The sequence below is a fragment of the Bufo gargarizans genome, chromosome 1, assembly GCF_014858855.1.
Source record: "Bufo gargarizans isolate SCDJY-AF-19 chromosome 1, ASM1485885v1, whole genome shotgun sequence".
Classification (NCBI taxonomy): Eukaryota; Metazoa; Chordata; class Amphibia; order Anura; family Bufonidae; genus Bufo; species Bufo gargarizans.
Genome location: NC_058080.1, coordinates 141839589 through 141856931, shown reverse-complemented (window position 1 = coordinate 141856931; position 17343 = coordinate 141839589). Strand labels below are relative to the sequence as shown.

General features: G+C 43.8%; 1 protein-coding gene across 1 annotated transcript; it reads left to right on the top strand.

The window, feature by feature from the left end:
• Positions 1-16151: 16151 nt before the first annotated feature.
• Positions 16152-17006, top strand: LOC122939007 (40S ribosomal protein S4-like). Its single transcript, XM_044294953.1, has one exon. The coding sequence runs from the start codon at positions 16162-16164 to the stop codon at positions 16951-16953; it is 792 nt and encodes a 263-aa protein (XP_044150888.1). The 5' UTR covers positions 16152-16161; the 3' UTR covers positions 16954-17006.
• The last annotated feature ends 337 nt before the right edge of the window (positions 17007-17343 follow it).

Here is a 17343-nt window from a genome sequence, read left to right as displayed (position 1 = left end):
TGGGTGTCATTACAGTGGGTGTCAGTTGCCTGGAGATTCCTCCAATTACAACTCTTGACTCTGCCTCTCCCTGTTTCTAGGGGAGTGTCCAGGATAATGTGATGCGCCAAAGAACGATGCGCACTGAATTACCTCACTGGATGTACACAAGTCCATACTGAGGCAGCGCCAGAACTTAGAAATATCTCAGTGCAAACACATTCCATACTGCTATGTTGCGCATAATTAGATGCGCCGAGACTTAGCCTGCATACGCTTCATCCCCCTCAGTACGCATGTCCTGTGCACCAGTGAGATAAAGTTGTCACTGTGATTTTGTAGTAAAGAGATCACAGAGAGGCACAGAGCATTATCAGTCATGTTAATGCTCCGTGCCTCTGCAGTCCGCATCTGGTCTTGGCTGTCATTCACGGAGCGGATGCCACGCATGGCATCCGCTCGTGTGAAACAGCCCTTAGTGTTGCTGCGGCGTGAGCTCATACTACTGCGCCTGCGCCAGAACTTAGTCTGATAACACTAAGGGCCAGATTTATCACGACTCTGACAGCTCACTCCACTTTCACATATGGCTAAAGTCAGTTTTTAGCCAAGTCAGATTTATGATCGGCCCTTTAAGACTGTAATAAATGTGGTTTGACGGTAGCAGTTTATCCGTCAGTAAGCAGCTTTACAAAAGTCGCACATCTTTACGAAAAAGTTGCGCGTTTTTATGAAAAAGTCGCATGTTCTATTAAAAAGTCTCATAAGATAAGCATGGTCCTCACTGGAGTGAAATTGCGACTTTTTGCGACTTTTTAAGTAGTCCCAATAGTAAATCTGTCTAGAGATTCATTAACATAAGAAAACACGCCCACTTTCAGATAATTGGCGAGCATAGTGCAGAGCAGAAAAAAGTCGCAAATTTGTGTGCAGTTTTAGCTTTTGGGACTTTTTTTGGGACTTTTTCACTCCATTATTCTGACCTGAGCTAATGATAAATATGGCCCTAAGTGCCTAATTTTTGAGGCCTTTACTCCCGTGGCCTAAAATAAAAATTTTCTAGGCTCCAGCAGGGCACATTTTTGACAGTTTCCCTTTTAAGACGCATAAAAATGGCCCCTGATTAAAATACATATTTTTGTGGGAATTGTTGCTATTGATCCTCTTCTGGTATGTCACTGTCCATGTTGTGGGACTATTTGTGTACTTCCAATAAGCATTTGGTGGCTGCAAACCACCACCCGGGCGTTCCACTGAGAATATAATTTTGAAGCAGCTTGCACGCCATTGCATTTGCTCTTATTGACTGTGTTAGGATACTTTCACACTAGCGTTTGGTGCGGACCCGTCATGGATCTGCACAAACGCATCCATTTAAATAATACAACCGTCTGCATCCGTTCAGAACGGATCAGTTTGTATTATCTTTAACATAGTCAAAAAGGAACGGTCTTGAACACCATTGAAAGTCAATGGGGGACGGATCCGTTTTCTATTGTGCCATATTGTGTCAGTGAACACACAATGTAAGTCAATGGGGACGGATCCGTTTTCTATTGTGCCATATTGTGTCAGTGAACACACAATGTAAGTCAATGGGGACGGATCCGTTTGGCTCCGTTTCGTCAGACAGACACCAAAAGGCTGCAAGCAGCGTTTTGGTGTCCGCCTCCAAAGCGGAATGGAGGCAAAACTGAGCCAAACTGAGGCATTCTGAGCGGATCCTTATCCATTTAGAATGCATTAGGGAAAAACTGATCCATTTTGGACTGCTTGTGAGATTCCCTAAACGGATCTCACAAACGGAAACCAAAACGCCAGTGTGAAAGTAGCCTAACTATTCATTTTCAGCATCCCGTCATGCTATGAAGTCATCAACCCTTCTAACTTTGAGCCCACATCTATGGTAACTAATGGTATAGTGGATTGGAATTACTGTATACGAAATACTCATTGTCCATGCTATCCTGCCAGTTGTTTGTAAGCATGCATTGGAGGACAGATGGAAAGGGAGTGTGATTGCATGATCAGACTACACATGGGTTGTTTGTAGTCTGTAACTATAGAGCAGGGGTGCACAACCTGCGGCCTGGGGGCCACATGCGGCCCTCAATACCATTCTATGCGGCCCCCAGCCATCTGGTAGCAGACATGTATGTCTATATCTTGTGGCTGCTCACATGAATCTTTCATGTATTGTCCTATTAGATGGGAGTACTAGAAGTGTAACTAGACATTTAGAATATATACTGTATGTTCAATATGCCAAAAATATTGTATTTCACTTGGTAATACCCCTTTGAAGATTATTTTCGGCCCTTGGAATTGTTTCAGGTTGACAATGTGGCCCCCAACCAGAAAAGGTTGTGCACCCCTGCTATAGAGACATACTGTATATCTGCATAGGAGCTGTACACATACAGTACTGGGTTCACACCTGAGCTTATTCAATGAGCGCTTTTTACCAGGCGTTTTTGAGGCGTATTTTGGGGCGTTTTTGTGATTAACCATAGAGGCATCCAATGAAAAACTGCCACAATACGCGCGACAATATGCCCCAAAGAAGCTCCTGTACTTCTTGGGGTGTAGGGCGTTTTACAGCGCGTTCGAACGCGCTGTAAAACGCTCAGGTGTGAACCTAGCCTTAAAAAGTTGCATAATAGTTTTTTTTATTGGGACCATAAAAAATCTGAATCTTCCCTTTTATTTTATTTTTTTCAGGCAGAGTGGTTGCTGTAAATGCAGCCTTTTAATAAGGTTATTGACAGAAGAGGGTCAGCAACAAGTCTACCTTAGGTCTGATTCAGACGGCTGTATTTTCCATCATTGTGCAAGTCCAAGGTGCAGTTCACTCCTCCGTTCTCCTGCATGGACCCTTGGGTATGCTTTACTCAGGGCAAATACTACTTTGGTCCTTGTCCCTCAGAACACAGACCTGGAGACAGTTGGGCCACAACATGGATAATTTTTATGACCATCTGAATCTAACCTTAAAGGGTACCTGTCCCCTCCCCTGACACGTCTGTGTTAGTAACTTCTTACACTCCTCATGAAATAACAATTCTGGAACATCTATTCTTATGGCTCTGTGTTGTGCCATCCTTCCTTATTCCTCCTACATGTTATGAATACATTTCTAGCAGGTTTAGCAGGGTGTTACCAGTTGGAGGAGTGTCCCTTATCTAAGGCTACTTTCACATCTGCTAGTTAGGATAATACAACTGGCTGCATCCGTTATGAACATATACTGTTGTATTATCTCTAAAATGACCAACACGTTTTCTTTTGTGTCCGAGAAGCATGCATTCCGTTCTGTTAGTTTTGTCCCCATTCACAATAAATGAGGACAAAACTGAAGCATTTTCCTCCGGTTTTGAGCTCCTATGACGGAAATCAATACCGCAAAGAAAACGCTGATGTGAAAGTAGCCTAATAGGTGCTGCTATTGCCAGTGCAGTGTTTATTACCACCACACCGCACTTCGAATGCCAAGTCCTGCTCGCAGTTTCGCCCTAATAAATGGAGCTAAGCCGTGAGTGGACACCTGCCCAGCTTCCAGCAAAATCTGGCCAAACACCACACCAAGAAGAAACATATCTCTTCTTGGTGCCCCCGCAGCATTTAACTTTTGGAATCTGTGTGAACAGTCCCTCAGAGTTAGGTCGTCTTGAATGTGGCCAATCAAATGTCTGTGGGATTATTCGCATGATCAGTACCACTAGCAGCATGCCCAGCTAAATTGACAGTAAAGGGAGGTACTTAAAAAAAAAAGTAGATAAATAGAGTGGGCTTTTGGCAAAGTTGCAAATGATAGCCACATTCAGCCCATTATGTCATACACATGAAGTTTCAGCTCACCATGGCTGAAATTTTCCAATTTAACAGATTACATTTTTGGCAGACAAAAGTTTAAAACAATCTTTTGTGTAAAATTTTTGAGCCGTGGCCAAAATGACCGACAATGGCAAATGAACAGCTTTAGGTCTTCAACTCAAGGGTGAATTATCAATACAGACAAGGAGGCTTTGCAGAACTGTAGTGTCCCACTAGGTAGGGGTGGGCACTACACAAGGGTCAAATGGTGTGCGCGTTACTCCTACTCACAAGGAACAGAAGTGTTATATTTAATTGTGCATTTTATGTATGTTCTGATGTGTTTTTACATGCAATGTACCCTTGTATGATGCAACAGCAGGCCTAGTTGGGTGTAGTTAGACATCCCAGACACTCGAGGGAGATAGGGAGCCCCTAGTATAAATGTCCAGGCCTAGACAGGGAATGTTAGTGCAGAGTCAGGAGTCTGAGAAGACAGAGGTTAAAAAGCCTGCTCCTGACATGCAGCTGGATAGCCCTGGCTGCTAGTGATGTCCAGGAGGCTAGTGAGAAGCTCCAGCCTGCCTGAGAACAAGAGAGCCTTAGTTAGCTCTGAAGACACCCCAGTTGCAGAACCCAAACCTCCTGGGAGAAACTCACAGTCATCCACTTTACAGGAGAGGGCGATCCAGGGTAAGCTAAGTGACCCTGATGGGCAGATTACACTAACAAGTGCAGCAAGAATCTAATACCTGAGGAAGATAGTAACCAAGGATTTAAGCCACCCTTTAGGCATCCGGGCCTTGGGAGATAAAGCCAGAGCAGGAGTTCTAGAAAGGACAGTGTACATTGATTCTGAGGAAAGGTACAACCTGCTGCTGAGTGCTTGTGAATTTACCCTCTGCGTATCTTGCATGACTATTGCCTGCCAATTTGTGAATAAGCCTCCTTGTGGAACTGTGATTGAAAGACTGTACTACTACCTGCTGTACAAAGTTGGATTGTTCAGTAAAGTTACGTTTGGTTCACTGTTCTACTTGTGTACCTCCATCATTCCAACTACCAACCGGCGTGCCACCGTCCAAAGGCACTGGCGTCACGAATACAACAGGGACCTTGCCCCAGGCACTCAAAATACCCGTAACATCCAGGGCACCTCATCCACCATCAGGCCTGGTCCCTATATACAGAGTGTGCCCCAGAGGAACCGTGTCGACCTCTCCTTCACTGCCACGCGCCTGCCCAGGGTTCTTCCAATACAGTGAGTACCCTCGATTGCCCATAACTGTGACCTCACTTCGTCATACCCTGCAGGTCTGGCGTGTTGCAGAACTCTCAAATAAATTTAAGCATAGAATTTGGGTCCATTCACATTTGCGGAACGGAATTGCAGACCCATTCATTTCTATGGGGCCGCATGATGTGCGTCCCAGATCCGGAAATGCGGACTCAAACTTCCGGGTCCGCATTTCAGTTCCTGAAAAAAATAGAACATGTCCCATATTCTATTAGTGCCGGCAATGTGCGGTCCGCAAAATGCGGAATTGCACATTCTCAGTGTCCGTGTTTTGCGGATCCGCGGATCCACAAAACACACACGGATGTGTGAATGGAGCCTTTCTTTAAGGTTTATTTCAATCAAGGTGAACTTGAGCCACATTATGAGTGAGGTTAGACAGAGGGAAGGAAAGAGCGCTAGAGGAAGAGGTTTGAGGTTAGAACACAACTATTGCAAAGATCGGGGTAAAGTTGAGGTTTGGGAGTGCTGCAGGCTATTCTGCCATGTGTTTTAGTTCCTCAGAGCAAGCACCTTTTTCTGTGGGAACTAAGCGTTTTCACATGCTAAATACAAGACATTTATCAGGTTAAAAAAAAGCCTCATCAAGAAATGGCACCTCTGCACATTGAGAATTAGACACTTCTAATTATTGTGCAAGGCTTACAAATGTAAAGTAATTTTGAGTGGGAGAACTTATTAACACGTGTCCAACATATTTGCCGTTTCTCCACATTTTGGATTCTCTGTCAGTTTCAGGAACTCGGCTACAGATACTCATTGCCTACAGGCTAGATGCACTGCCTAGAGGGACCTTTCCTTCTGTGATCTGTAATATAAGGCAGCTGTAGGCTCCATTGTGCTGAAAGAAAATAAAATAGAATCAGGAAGTGATATTTCTTCCAGGCTTCCTATAAATCTGCACTCATCACAGTCTGTTACTTGTCCTACATTAATATCATACGTCCTTTCCATCTGACACAGTTCATTGTAACCACTCTGTACCTCTCTTCATATCGAATATTGAAGACTTCACTTGTACTTATGCAGAACATTGAAAGCCAACAACCATGGAATTAACTATAGGAGGTACTGACCTTAACCAGTCCTGGTCCTCAATGGGCCCCAAACACCACTCTGCCACCAGTTCTTTAAATTAAACGTTATGTGGTGGGCCCAGCTCCTTATTATGACAGCCCTTATCCTTTTTTCCCAATATCTACCATCAGGAGACTGTTAAAATGTCCCTATGTGCATCAAAAAAGCCAATTCTGAAATCTCTGGGTTTAGCAAAATTGAATGTACATGGTTAGCTTCACTCGATATCAGCAGATTTACAGGTTTGCACAGGTTCACTGACCCTTATTTCCTATAGTAGAACCATATTTCTACTGGAAGCTGAAAAATTTGCCCATCTATTTAGGCTTGATTCTCTTAAATAGAAATACTTGTATGGAATGTCATTCAGTAGTTCACAATTGGCTGATCACTAAACATTAGAGATAAACTAATCGTTCACGATTCGATTTGGGTTTGATTCGGCTGAATCGGTCAGCGGATTCGATTCAGGTTTGAATCGATTCTACCTGTCACGAGGGTGTCAAGAGCCATGCCTGACTCCGTTGTACCCGGGGTCAGGAGGTCGCAGCGGTTGGCTGCACGCTCTATGTAAGATAGGGATGTTTCCTTATTGTAGCTTTCTGGGTTTGCTTTGCAAACCCTTTTGGCTCACTCAGGGATCCGTAGCTCCTTCTCTCAGCTGTTCCTTGTCCAGCACTCCCAATCCTCCTTATATTCCCCTCTCACACTTCTCTGGTTGCCAGATATAGAGCTTCCTGCCTGGACATCTATTCTGACCCACTGGAGCTGTGTTGCTGCGTTCTCTGATTGTTGCATTAGAACGCTACCCTCCGGATCCCTGTTGGACCTTTGTGGACAGTTGTTGTCGTCCACCTGGGTGTTTGTGTTTGTCTGTGTTTGTCTGTCCTCTCCCTGGTGTTTCCCTCTTAGTGCAGTGGTGAGGACTAGCGATCCCACCGGCCCGTTCATTATCTAGGGTTCATTTCAGGGAAAGCCAGGGTTTAGGCACGTGATCGCCGCACGGGTGAGGAACCCGTCTAGGGACGTCAGGGCAGTCAGGTGCCAGCCGCAAGGAGAGTCAGGGGTCACCACCTTTCCCTCTCCCTTGGGCAGGACTTTCCCTTTTTCCTCCCTGTGCGTGTTGCCGGTCATTACACTACCCGAATCAAAAACGCTCCAGTTGCCCTAATGATTTGTTTATAAAGCCTCAAGGTCTACTAACCATGTTTTACTCCCTTTTAATTAGAATTATTTTCAACCAGATGAACTTTGCACATTACGATTCTACAGTACATTAGTAGCACTGTGTGGCACTATTATATAGGCCTCATTGACATTTTTATATTGCAACTATCCTGTATGCTACTAGAAAGCATTGCTATTGTGCACAGCATGGCACTGTTTTTGGCACCAGGTCCTTTGTTACTCCAGAAACATCCAGTCTACCTGTGGAGGGCCCCTTAAACCTCTATTACTCATCCTAGTGTTTTTTCTGATCTGGAGACCCATATTTTTTTTCCGTAGAAAGTGTTTTTTTTTTTTTATCAGAGCAAGGCTGTGAAGTATGATTGTGCCTGAAAGTTTGTGAACCTGTTTTCTTTATTTACATTTAGGACTTATGTAAAAATGTAATGTAGTTTTAGGTATGCAGAAATATTGAAAAATCTGAAGGGTTCACAAACTTTCAAGTCCACTGTAGTTTGGGCAGACACTGGCGGATCCAGGGAGGGGTGCAATGGGGAAATTGCCCACCCCCCCCCCCGAGCTGGCGGTGCGGGCCCTGGCGAAAAGTGGGGGGCGGCAACGGCAGGGCACAGGTTGCACAGGTTGTGGAAGCGCTCATCTCCATAGTCATCTGTATCGCCGTCCTCAGGACAGCGATACAGATGAGTGTGCTGCGGCAGGGTAGGGGAGAGGCGTGTCCCTTCCCTGTTCCTCTGATAGACTGCGGCACTAGGACGGCAGTCTATTAGAGGCCAGTGCAGGCACTTGATTTGGGGGGGCTCTTGTTACTGGCATATGATGGTCGGGCTCTTATTACTGGCACATGATTGAGGGGGCTCCTAATTATTACTGGCACACAATTGGGGGGGCTCTTATTACTGGCACATGGTTGGGGGGTACTCTTGTTACTAGCACATGATGGGGGGGCTCTTATTACTGGCACATGATTGGGGGGGATCTTGTTACTGGCACATAATTGGGGGGGCTCTTGTTACTGGCACATGATTGGGGGCATCTATTGGGGCACATCTTACTGGCACGTGATTGGGGGCAATTATTATTGGGGCACTTATTATTGGCACATTATTGGGGGCACTTTTTACTGGGGCACTATGGGGGCATTTCTTACTGTCACATTATTGGTGGGCACTATAGGGGCACCTACTGAGGCCACAAAGAAGGGGTATTTTATACGGGGGGCTCTGTACAGTAGCATTTTTTACTGGGATATACTGGGACACATTATGGTAGGTACTATGGGGAAGGGGGAGAGGAGTACTATGGGGTCATCTACGGGGGCACTAAGAAGGGGTATTTTATACTTGCAAATTATGGGGGACACTGACGGCATCTACTGGGGCATTATATATGGGGCATTTTATACTGGTACATTATGGGGACACTAGCTCAACTGGGGGCATTACAAGTGGGAATTTCTGCACTGTCACATTATAAGGATAATTATTTCTACTGGGGGGGGCATTATGGTGGGCTTTATTACTCCCCCATGGTATAAGCCCCCTAGAAGCAGCACCAGCCTCTCCCTGCTCTATTCCTCTGCCCCTTCTCCAAATCCTTATTATGAAATCTTTCTCATTAGGATAAAACACAACATCAGCTCCGCAGAGCCCCCGGCCAAAGTGTTGAAGTGGTGTCCAAGATCCCCAAGGGCCAAGCCAAGTAATTGTAAGATTTGATGTGAAATATGTTTGTTATACACATATAGCCTACACTGTGCCACACAATATACAGTATACTTCTACACCAGGCATGCTCAACCTGCAGCCCTCCAGCTGTTGCAAAACTACAACTCCCAGCCTGCTCGAACAGCCTACAGCTATCAGCCTACAGCAGGGCATTGTGGGAGTTGTAGTTTTACAACAGCTAGAGAGCCGCAGGTTGAGCATGCCTGATCTACACTGTGTAGTTTGTTCTATAAGCACCACATTGTTTTGTGCCGGCAGACAGAAAATAATCTGGAAATGCCCCTCCCGAGACCAGGCTCTAGATCCGCCACTGTGGGCAGATTGCATGGGGCAATTAGCCTCTCCCTGGTTATATTGTTACATCGTTATATAGTTGTATAACTTTATAAGGGGTGAAGCTTATTTGATCTAGAAGGGGTTCTGTGTAGCATGCCTTTACAGTAAGTAGGTTTATTTCAGCGTAATAAACTCAAATAAACATGCTCCAGAATTGTATATCCGTGCTTTCAAAACTCTTTTATTGTTCTTGCGAGAATGCCTTTGGAGGTTTTAAGACTGTGGTTTTATCTGTGAGTGTTCTTAAGCCCATGGAAATTAAAGTCCCATGTTTTCTTCCCAATCCCACGTCCACTGGTGTGTATACTTAATCTTTTTCCCTGTTTAAGTCACTCTCCAAATGTTGATCTCATCCCTACACCTGCATAAACCAGTGATGTCATTCTGTTGAGGGTTCTATGCTGTGCATCGTCGTCGCTCTGGATTTTTCTTTGTTTCGGGTTTCTCCACATTTAAAAAGGACAACGGTTAAGCACATAATAAATTGGGCAAATCATATTTAAAGTGACCCTCCTGTTCAAGATGCCCTCCTTTTCATCATTTAATTTCCAGATCCACCAATTTCCAGACTCCTCTTCTGTCATCCAAAATGGCTACACCACTTCTGAGACTACCTGGTACATACTGTGCATGTGGTAGTCCAAGACAATTCCAGCTGCCCTCAAATTGGCCAATACTGCTCACATGAGCCATGTTGACCAATCTAAGAGCAGATCTGGACAAGCAGTCCACAGTGTGCCTCAGGTAATCTGAAATGTTGTGCTGACATCTTGGATGACAAGGGAAGGGTCCAGAAATCTATGGTTCTGCTGCTTAAAGATATAAAAGAGGTAACCAGGTAAATGTTCTGTGTTAATCTCAAGTTTTTTTTCTTGAACCAGAGAACCAGAGGGTTGCTTCGAGCGTATCTTCAGCAAATTGTAATCATTGTATATGCAGAGTAATGCTCAACATAAAAAGCTGAATCTCTTTGCAAATACCAGATTGACACCCATTTTTTATTTTTTTTTGTCAATACTCTACTATTGCGTATGGAAACACACATATCTTCATTGTGTAACTTCTGGGGTCAGATGCAAAATCTGTAACAGGGTCTAATTCTCCTCATATGGCTCAGTGAAATCATACGGCCTCCTCAAACTACAGAATACAAGTGTAAATTCAACTTTTGTATACTCTACAGTTAAGTCCCTGACTGTGCTGTAAACTCCCACCTTAGCTCTAAAGCTAACCATGCACATTAATATTGGCCAATACCACCAATTTTGGACAGACCAGCTGACCTTTGAATGTGCTTGGGGGTGTCCCAAGATCTGCCACCATGGAAGAAATGGATCGGGCTGTTGGATTTCAACATGCTTAGTACTTTTGTTCTCAAGGGAGATAAGCAGCTACGGGAGGAGTTTGGCTCCACTCCATTACAATTAGGGCTCATGCACACAAACATTTTTTTTTCCGTGTCAGTTCTGCGTTTTTTTGTAGTCCGTATGCGGAACCATTCACTTTAAATGGGCTGGAAAAAAATATAAATAAGTGCATTCCATGTTCGTATGTCTGCATAGCTGTTCCGCAAAAAGTCCTATTTTTGACCGCATTATGGACAAGGATAGGACTATTCTATTAGGAGTCCCTTCTGTTTCGCAAAATGCGGTATGCACACGGCCGGTATCTGTGTTTTGCGGATCTGCAACTTGCGGACAACAAAACACCCAACGGTCGTGTGCATGAGCCCTTAATTTACAGTTAGTTTTTCTGGTAGAAATATAGTGTTTTCCTCACATAGACCTTCCATTCATGTTCATCATTTTCTACTATGAGTTGTGATATGTTAAAAGTTCAGTTTAGAGCAATTAGGCATGAATTATTTGTACAACAGCAACTGGTGGGGTGGAGTGTGCTTTGTGAAGACTATATTATTTTATACAGTATATTAAAATTTTTATATTATTGCAGGGAGTCCCGGAGGAGCCAGTGCAGAGGATGGGAGTGGTACTGGCCTTGATGAGATGTTATTGTGTTGTGTCACAGTGTACTCCTTCAGGACGTCGCTCCCTAGGGTTCGGTGCAGTGAATAAGTGAGGTGAAGGAACCAGGCAGAAATTATAGAATGAAGAGCATCTTTCTTTACTGAGTGCAAAAAACTAATAGCTGCACATCCAGCAGCAGTTCCTACAAACTGCAATTTCTTCTCCCAGATAATGAGGTATGGTGGCTGGCAATGTGGCAGAAGATGACACTCTGACAATGTCTCTCTCCTGATACTCTTCCCTACTGCTGTACTCTGGCACCTGTGGGTGTAGGTGTCCACTGTATGATGCAGGCTTCTAGCTATGCCTGCCCTAAATTTCAGTAATGGTGTCTAAATGCATTTCCCCTAACTTGCAGCAGAGTCTGTATAGCTTGATCACTGCTGACAAGAATACACAGTAGTTCACAGATATTCTGCAGCCTAGGACTCTGCAGACTGTCTGTAGTAGTAGTACTATCTGATGAGCTGACTCATGGACTGAAGAAGCAGGTTCACACTCTACACTAACTAGCTTTGCCTCTCCCTTGGCAGGAAGTCAGACCAGCCCACTCCTACCTAGAGGAGAGGAATAGGATGGTAACTCCCATTCTTGTTGCCGACCACTGCCATCCGTACCCCATCTGCTGGTCTTCAAAGTGTATAGCATGAAGTACAACATAACATAAATATTGCAAAAACATTACATTACAAACCATTGCAGTTACCCCTAGGTCTGGTGTACTATAATTTTGACCACTTGTAAGAACAGAGAAGATAGAAATAGTGAAAACAGCTCTGTCTTCTCTCCAAGGTTCCAAGGGATCAGTTAACCAGTCAGCTTAGACCAGTGTGGTAAAAATACATTGGCACAGGTTTAAGGACCAAGTCTGACCTCCGTAATCCGCAGCAAATGGTCCTTAAAAAGTTAATATCTAATCAAAATGGATCATATAGGATCCCTCAAATAGAGTGTAATTAATCTGTAATATCTGTCATGAATCTTGTAGAAATGGATGCTACTATGAACACATTCAAGCTGTTCCCATAATGACCTGCTCCCTGGTAACAGGAAACCAGAGGTTTTGACTTTAGCTTTAAGTTGGCCAATCCCTGTTAAAAGCTGTTGGCCTACAGCTAATCCTCTCCACTCCCCCATACACATGCACACTCAGTGCAGCCAAGTAGGCACGTGTTCTCAAGGAGTTAGCTGCTCTCAGACATCTGTGACATCTGAAACTAAACAAGCCTGATTCTTATTTCCCCCAAAATAATCTGTTCGAGGAGTGTCATTACACCCCAACATATTATAGTCAGCCGGTCCCACAAAGTTAGTGAGTACAGCCAACTCTTATGTATATTTGTACCTTCAGATATGAGTGAGAAGGCATCATGTGACTCAAAATCAGTACAAGAAAAATAAAACAAAATAAAAATTATTTCATATCTACTGAACTCAAAATGTTATGTAGAATCTAATTGTGAGATATTTTCAATACTGGCTCCAACACTAGAGGGGTGTTCCAGGTATTTGATAATAGTTGGTAGTGCCTTGTGATTTTCTTTTTTGAAAGCAAGGCCCCCTTCCAAGAGGCCTTGCATGGGAAGGGTGTGGCCTTCAAAACCTTGTTTTGATGCTTCCCTATCCATGAAACCCTCTACAGACCTTTATTTACATTGATTTTGTAATAATATTCATCCTGCACAACCTAATTACATTTGCCAGTGGCCACAAACATGTAAATAAATGCAGTTCCTGCTATGTAACCTGCATGGTCATACCATGCAGATGTTAAGGCTCAGCTGTTTATAGAAGGCTTAGATGTGCAAGGATGAAAATATCAAAGCAAAGTGTATAAATCCAATGAGTATGTGTGGTCTCGAAATAGGACTCCTGCTTCTGTTTCAGTGCCAGACAAACAAGTCGCTGATAAAGCGATAGAAATAAAAAATGAAATCCTTGTTCGGATCTGAAATAAATCATCATTTTATTAAAGATTAAATTTTGCATTTCTTTTGTCCCAGTCTGTGTACAGCATTAAAGCAAAGGATTATAGAACAGGCGGCCTGACAATTGTCAGAACACATATGGAGGTACATCTGGCTATCTATATATAGAAATATATAATAATAATAATCTTTATTTATATAGCACCAACATATTCAGCAGCGCTTTACAATTTAGGGGTTCATTTATGAACAGTCATAAATATCATAGCAACAGACAAGTCAATAAAAGGAACAAGAGGAATAAGGGCCCTGCTAGCAAGAGCTTACAATCTAAAAAAAAATATAATAATATATATATATATATATATATATATATATATATATTACACATAAAACCCAGAAATGTATGTCAGCTGATAGCACTGCAGTTTAATAAGGGCAAGATGCTTCACAGTGGAGTCAGGATCTGTGATGTTCTTTCTACATGTGGACACCATGAACAGAAGTAGCTGTCAGATATAGCAAATCCTTGCACGATATCAGGTCACTTCATAAGAACAGAGAAGACCACTAAAACCAGATGAGAAATGTTCTGTTTTCATCTATTTTCTGATCTATTTTAGTTTTAGATTCATTTTAGTAACTCATAAAAAAACTGAAAACAGATGGAAATGAATTGCAGTTGATTAGTGTCAGGCTGAGGTTTCTTGAGCCCCCTCCTTCTATACAGAGCATGCCCACTTTTAATTGCACCATAAATTTTGCTTTAATCATTGCACACCCATGACATATTCTTCATATGGCCTAATAGGTTATCTTTGCTTAACCAGGGGTATCATAATGGCTGCTAGAGCATGATAGTATCTTCTAAAAAGAGCTCACTGCACCCTGGATTTTTTTTTTATACAAAAGCAACTGTTCTTGTAGAAGAGTGAAGACTAACAATGGCAATGGGTTCAATGTGAGTACTGGTCTGACCAAGAGTAAGCAGCAGAGCCTGGAGTCCACATTTAGAACTGAGAACACTTGACCACAGCTGCCCACCATCCTGAAGATCCCTTGCATGCCCATCAAGGACCAAGAAGGACCAAGGAGACTGAAGCACAGCCTTCTACTATGGTGCACAAAGCTGGCACTGACTTTGAAAACAACTCACCATACTTGTAAAGGTGCTTGCAAAAGCAAAACCTCCAGTAAGAACCAACAACCGCAATACTATCCAAAGAAGCCACTCCATGCATCTATAGCCATGCTAACTGCTGGTAGGCCACTATATAAGGTATAATCCTGGCTGCCATAGTCCAGAAATCAGCAGTGCTCTGTACCCTCTCTCCCTTCAGCACCAAGACACCAGCTTTAAGTCCCAAGCCCCCTCGAGAATGGAACAGCAAGGTTAAAGAGGGTGTCCAAGCTACCACAACAGTGTCTGAGCCTTGACCACCAGCAGATATCATTCTCTGCCACTAGTGGTCATGGCAATGTTGAAGGTCCTATGTACTGCTCCCCTCTCTTGACCTCAGCCACCCCAACTGAGATGTACCCCTAAACCCAGAGAAAGTTGTTGGTAGATCTAGCTGTAGGGCACAGTTATCTCATAGACACTCCTTTGTAGCTACTCAAAAAAGACTCTTTGACCCAGAAATGATACAGTTAGTTGATGCTGTTATACCCCTCCTCCTATTGCTCCTAAATCTCTTACTATGTCAAAACTAGCCCTTAATCTTGATTCTATCTTGAATTTTTACCCAATGATCCAACAGCTATTCTCCCCATAAACAAAATTCTTCCATCCAGGCAGTGAAATCTCCTATGAAATAAGTGGAGGGATCTCAGCCTGGAGATATTGGTATGGCTGATGGCCCCTACTGTTTAGCCATAGAGTCTGTGACACCAACCTGTCATGAGGGTGTCAAGAGCCACGTCTGACTCTGTTATACCCGGGGTCAGGAAGTCGCAGCTGGTGGCTGCGCGCTCTATGTCTAAAGATAGTACTGTTTCTTAATGGTAGCTTTCTTGATTTGTCTTGCAATCCTTTTTGGCTCACTCAGGGATCCGTAGCTTCTTCTCCTCAGCTGTTTCTTGTCTAGCACTCCCAACCTACTTATATTCCACTCTCCCACTTCTCTGGTTGCCAGATATAGAGCTTCCTGCCTGGACTTTTATACTGACCCACTGGAGCTGTGTAGCTGTGATTCCTGGTTGTTGATCCAGTGTGTTACCCTCCGGATCCCTGTTGGGCTTTTGTTGTCCGCTATTGTCGCCCACCTGGGATTATATGTTTTGTCTGTATTGTCTGTCCTCTCCTTGGTGTTTTCCTTTAGTGTTAGTGTTGTGGACTAGTGATCCCACTACCCACTATCTTCACTACCTAGGGCTCATCTTAGGGAAAGCCAGGGTTTAGGCACGTGATCGGCGTACGGGTGAGGAACCCGTCTAGGGACGTCAGGGCAGTCAGGTGCCAGCCTCAAGGTGAGTTAGGGGTCACCACCTTTCTCTCTCCCTTGGACAGGGTCTTCCCATTTCCCTCCCTTTGCGTCGCGTATGTGTTCGGCACGCCAGTCATGATACAACCCATGAATTGGACAAGCCTCAAAATTGTATAAGCATTCATAGGTTGCCTAAATGGAAAACAGATCATCATGCATAGTAATATTATGGCAAATTGGGCCCAGGATAGCGGTTTCACCAATCTTTGATGACAACAGGATGTTTTTTGCTGTGGAGCGTAAATGAACGCTCAGACAAAATTGCTGAATCAGAGCTTTTCTATTCCCGACTTTCTATTCCCAGCCATGGCTCGTGGACCCAAGAAGCATTTGAAGCGTGTTGCAGCCCCCAAGCACTGGATGCTGGATAAGCTGACTGGTGTCTTTGCGCCACGTCCATCCACTGGTCCTCACAAGCTTAGGGAGTGTTTGCCTCTCATCATCTTCCTAAGAAACAGGCTGAAGTATGCTCTGACCGGAGATGAGGTGAAGAAGATTTGTATGCAGCGCTTCATTAAGATTGATGGCAAGGTCCGCACAGACATTACATACCCTGCTGGATTCATGGATGTCATCAGCATTGACAAGACTGGTGAGCACTTCCGTCTGGTATATGACACCAAAGGGAGATTTGCGGTGCACAGAATCACAGCTGAAGAGGCAAAGTACAAGCTTTGCAAGGTGAGGAAGACCTGGGTGGGTACAAAAAGAATCCCTCACTTGGTAACCCATGATGCCCGCACAATCCGTTATCCTGACCCCCTCATCAAGGTCAATGACACTGTTCAGATTGACCTGGAAACTGGCAAGATTACAGACTTTATCAAGTTTGATACTAGTAACCTCTGCATGGTAACTGGAGGTGGTAACTTGGGCCGAATAGGTGTCATCACCAACAGGGAGAGGCACCCAGGTTCCTTTCATGTTGTTCATGTCAAGGATGCTAATGGAAACAGCTTTGCCACCAGGCTGTCCAATATTTTCGTCATTGGCAAAGGTAACAAGCCCTGGATTTCATTGCCACGTGGAAAGGGTATTCGTCTAACCATTGCTGAGGAGAGAGATAAAAGATTGGCAGCCAAGCAGACCAGCGGTTAAACCCAGACTGTGTGAAGCTTTAATAAATACAATCTTGTTCCAAAAAAAAAAAATTGCTGAATCAGAATTCTCCAACTTATAACTCTTTCCATGATGGAAGATGCCATGGCAAAGAAGGATTCAATAAGATAAATGATCAGATCTGTTGTTTTTATCATAACTAGAGATGTAGGGAAGTAAGCTCCAACACTGGTCCAATTTAAATCCTCAAGGCTTTATTTTACTTCAGTATAAAATCATGTCATGGCAGCACAAACAACAAGATATATCATCCAATGTAATGTTTGGACAGTAGTGAATGTACAGTAGAAGGAATCTCCTGGGGAAAGTTCTTGCTTGTATCTCTTACCCCTTGTATCCCATACCATTTGTATCCCTTGCCCCTTGTAT

What these genes read in the sequence shown, in the direction of transcription:
- LOC122939007 (XM_044294953.1), top strand. Translation starts at nt 16,162, where the DNA reads ATGGCTCGTGGACCCAAGAAGCATTTGAAGCGTGTTGCAGCCCCCAAG.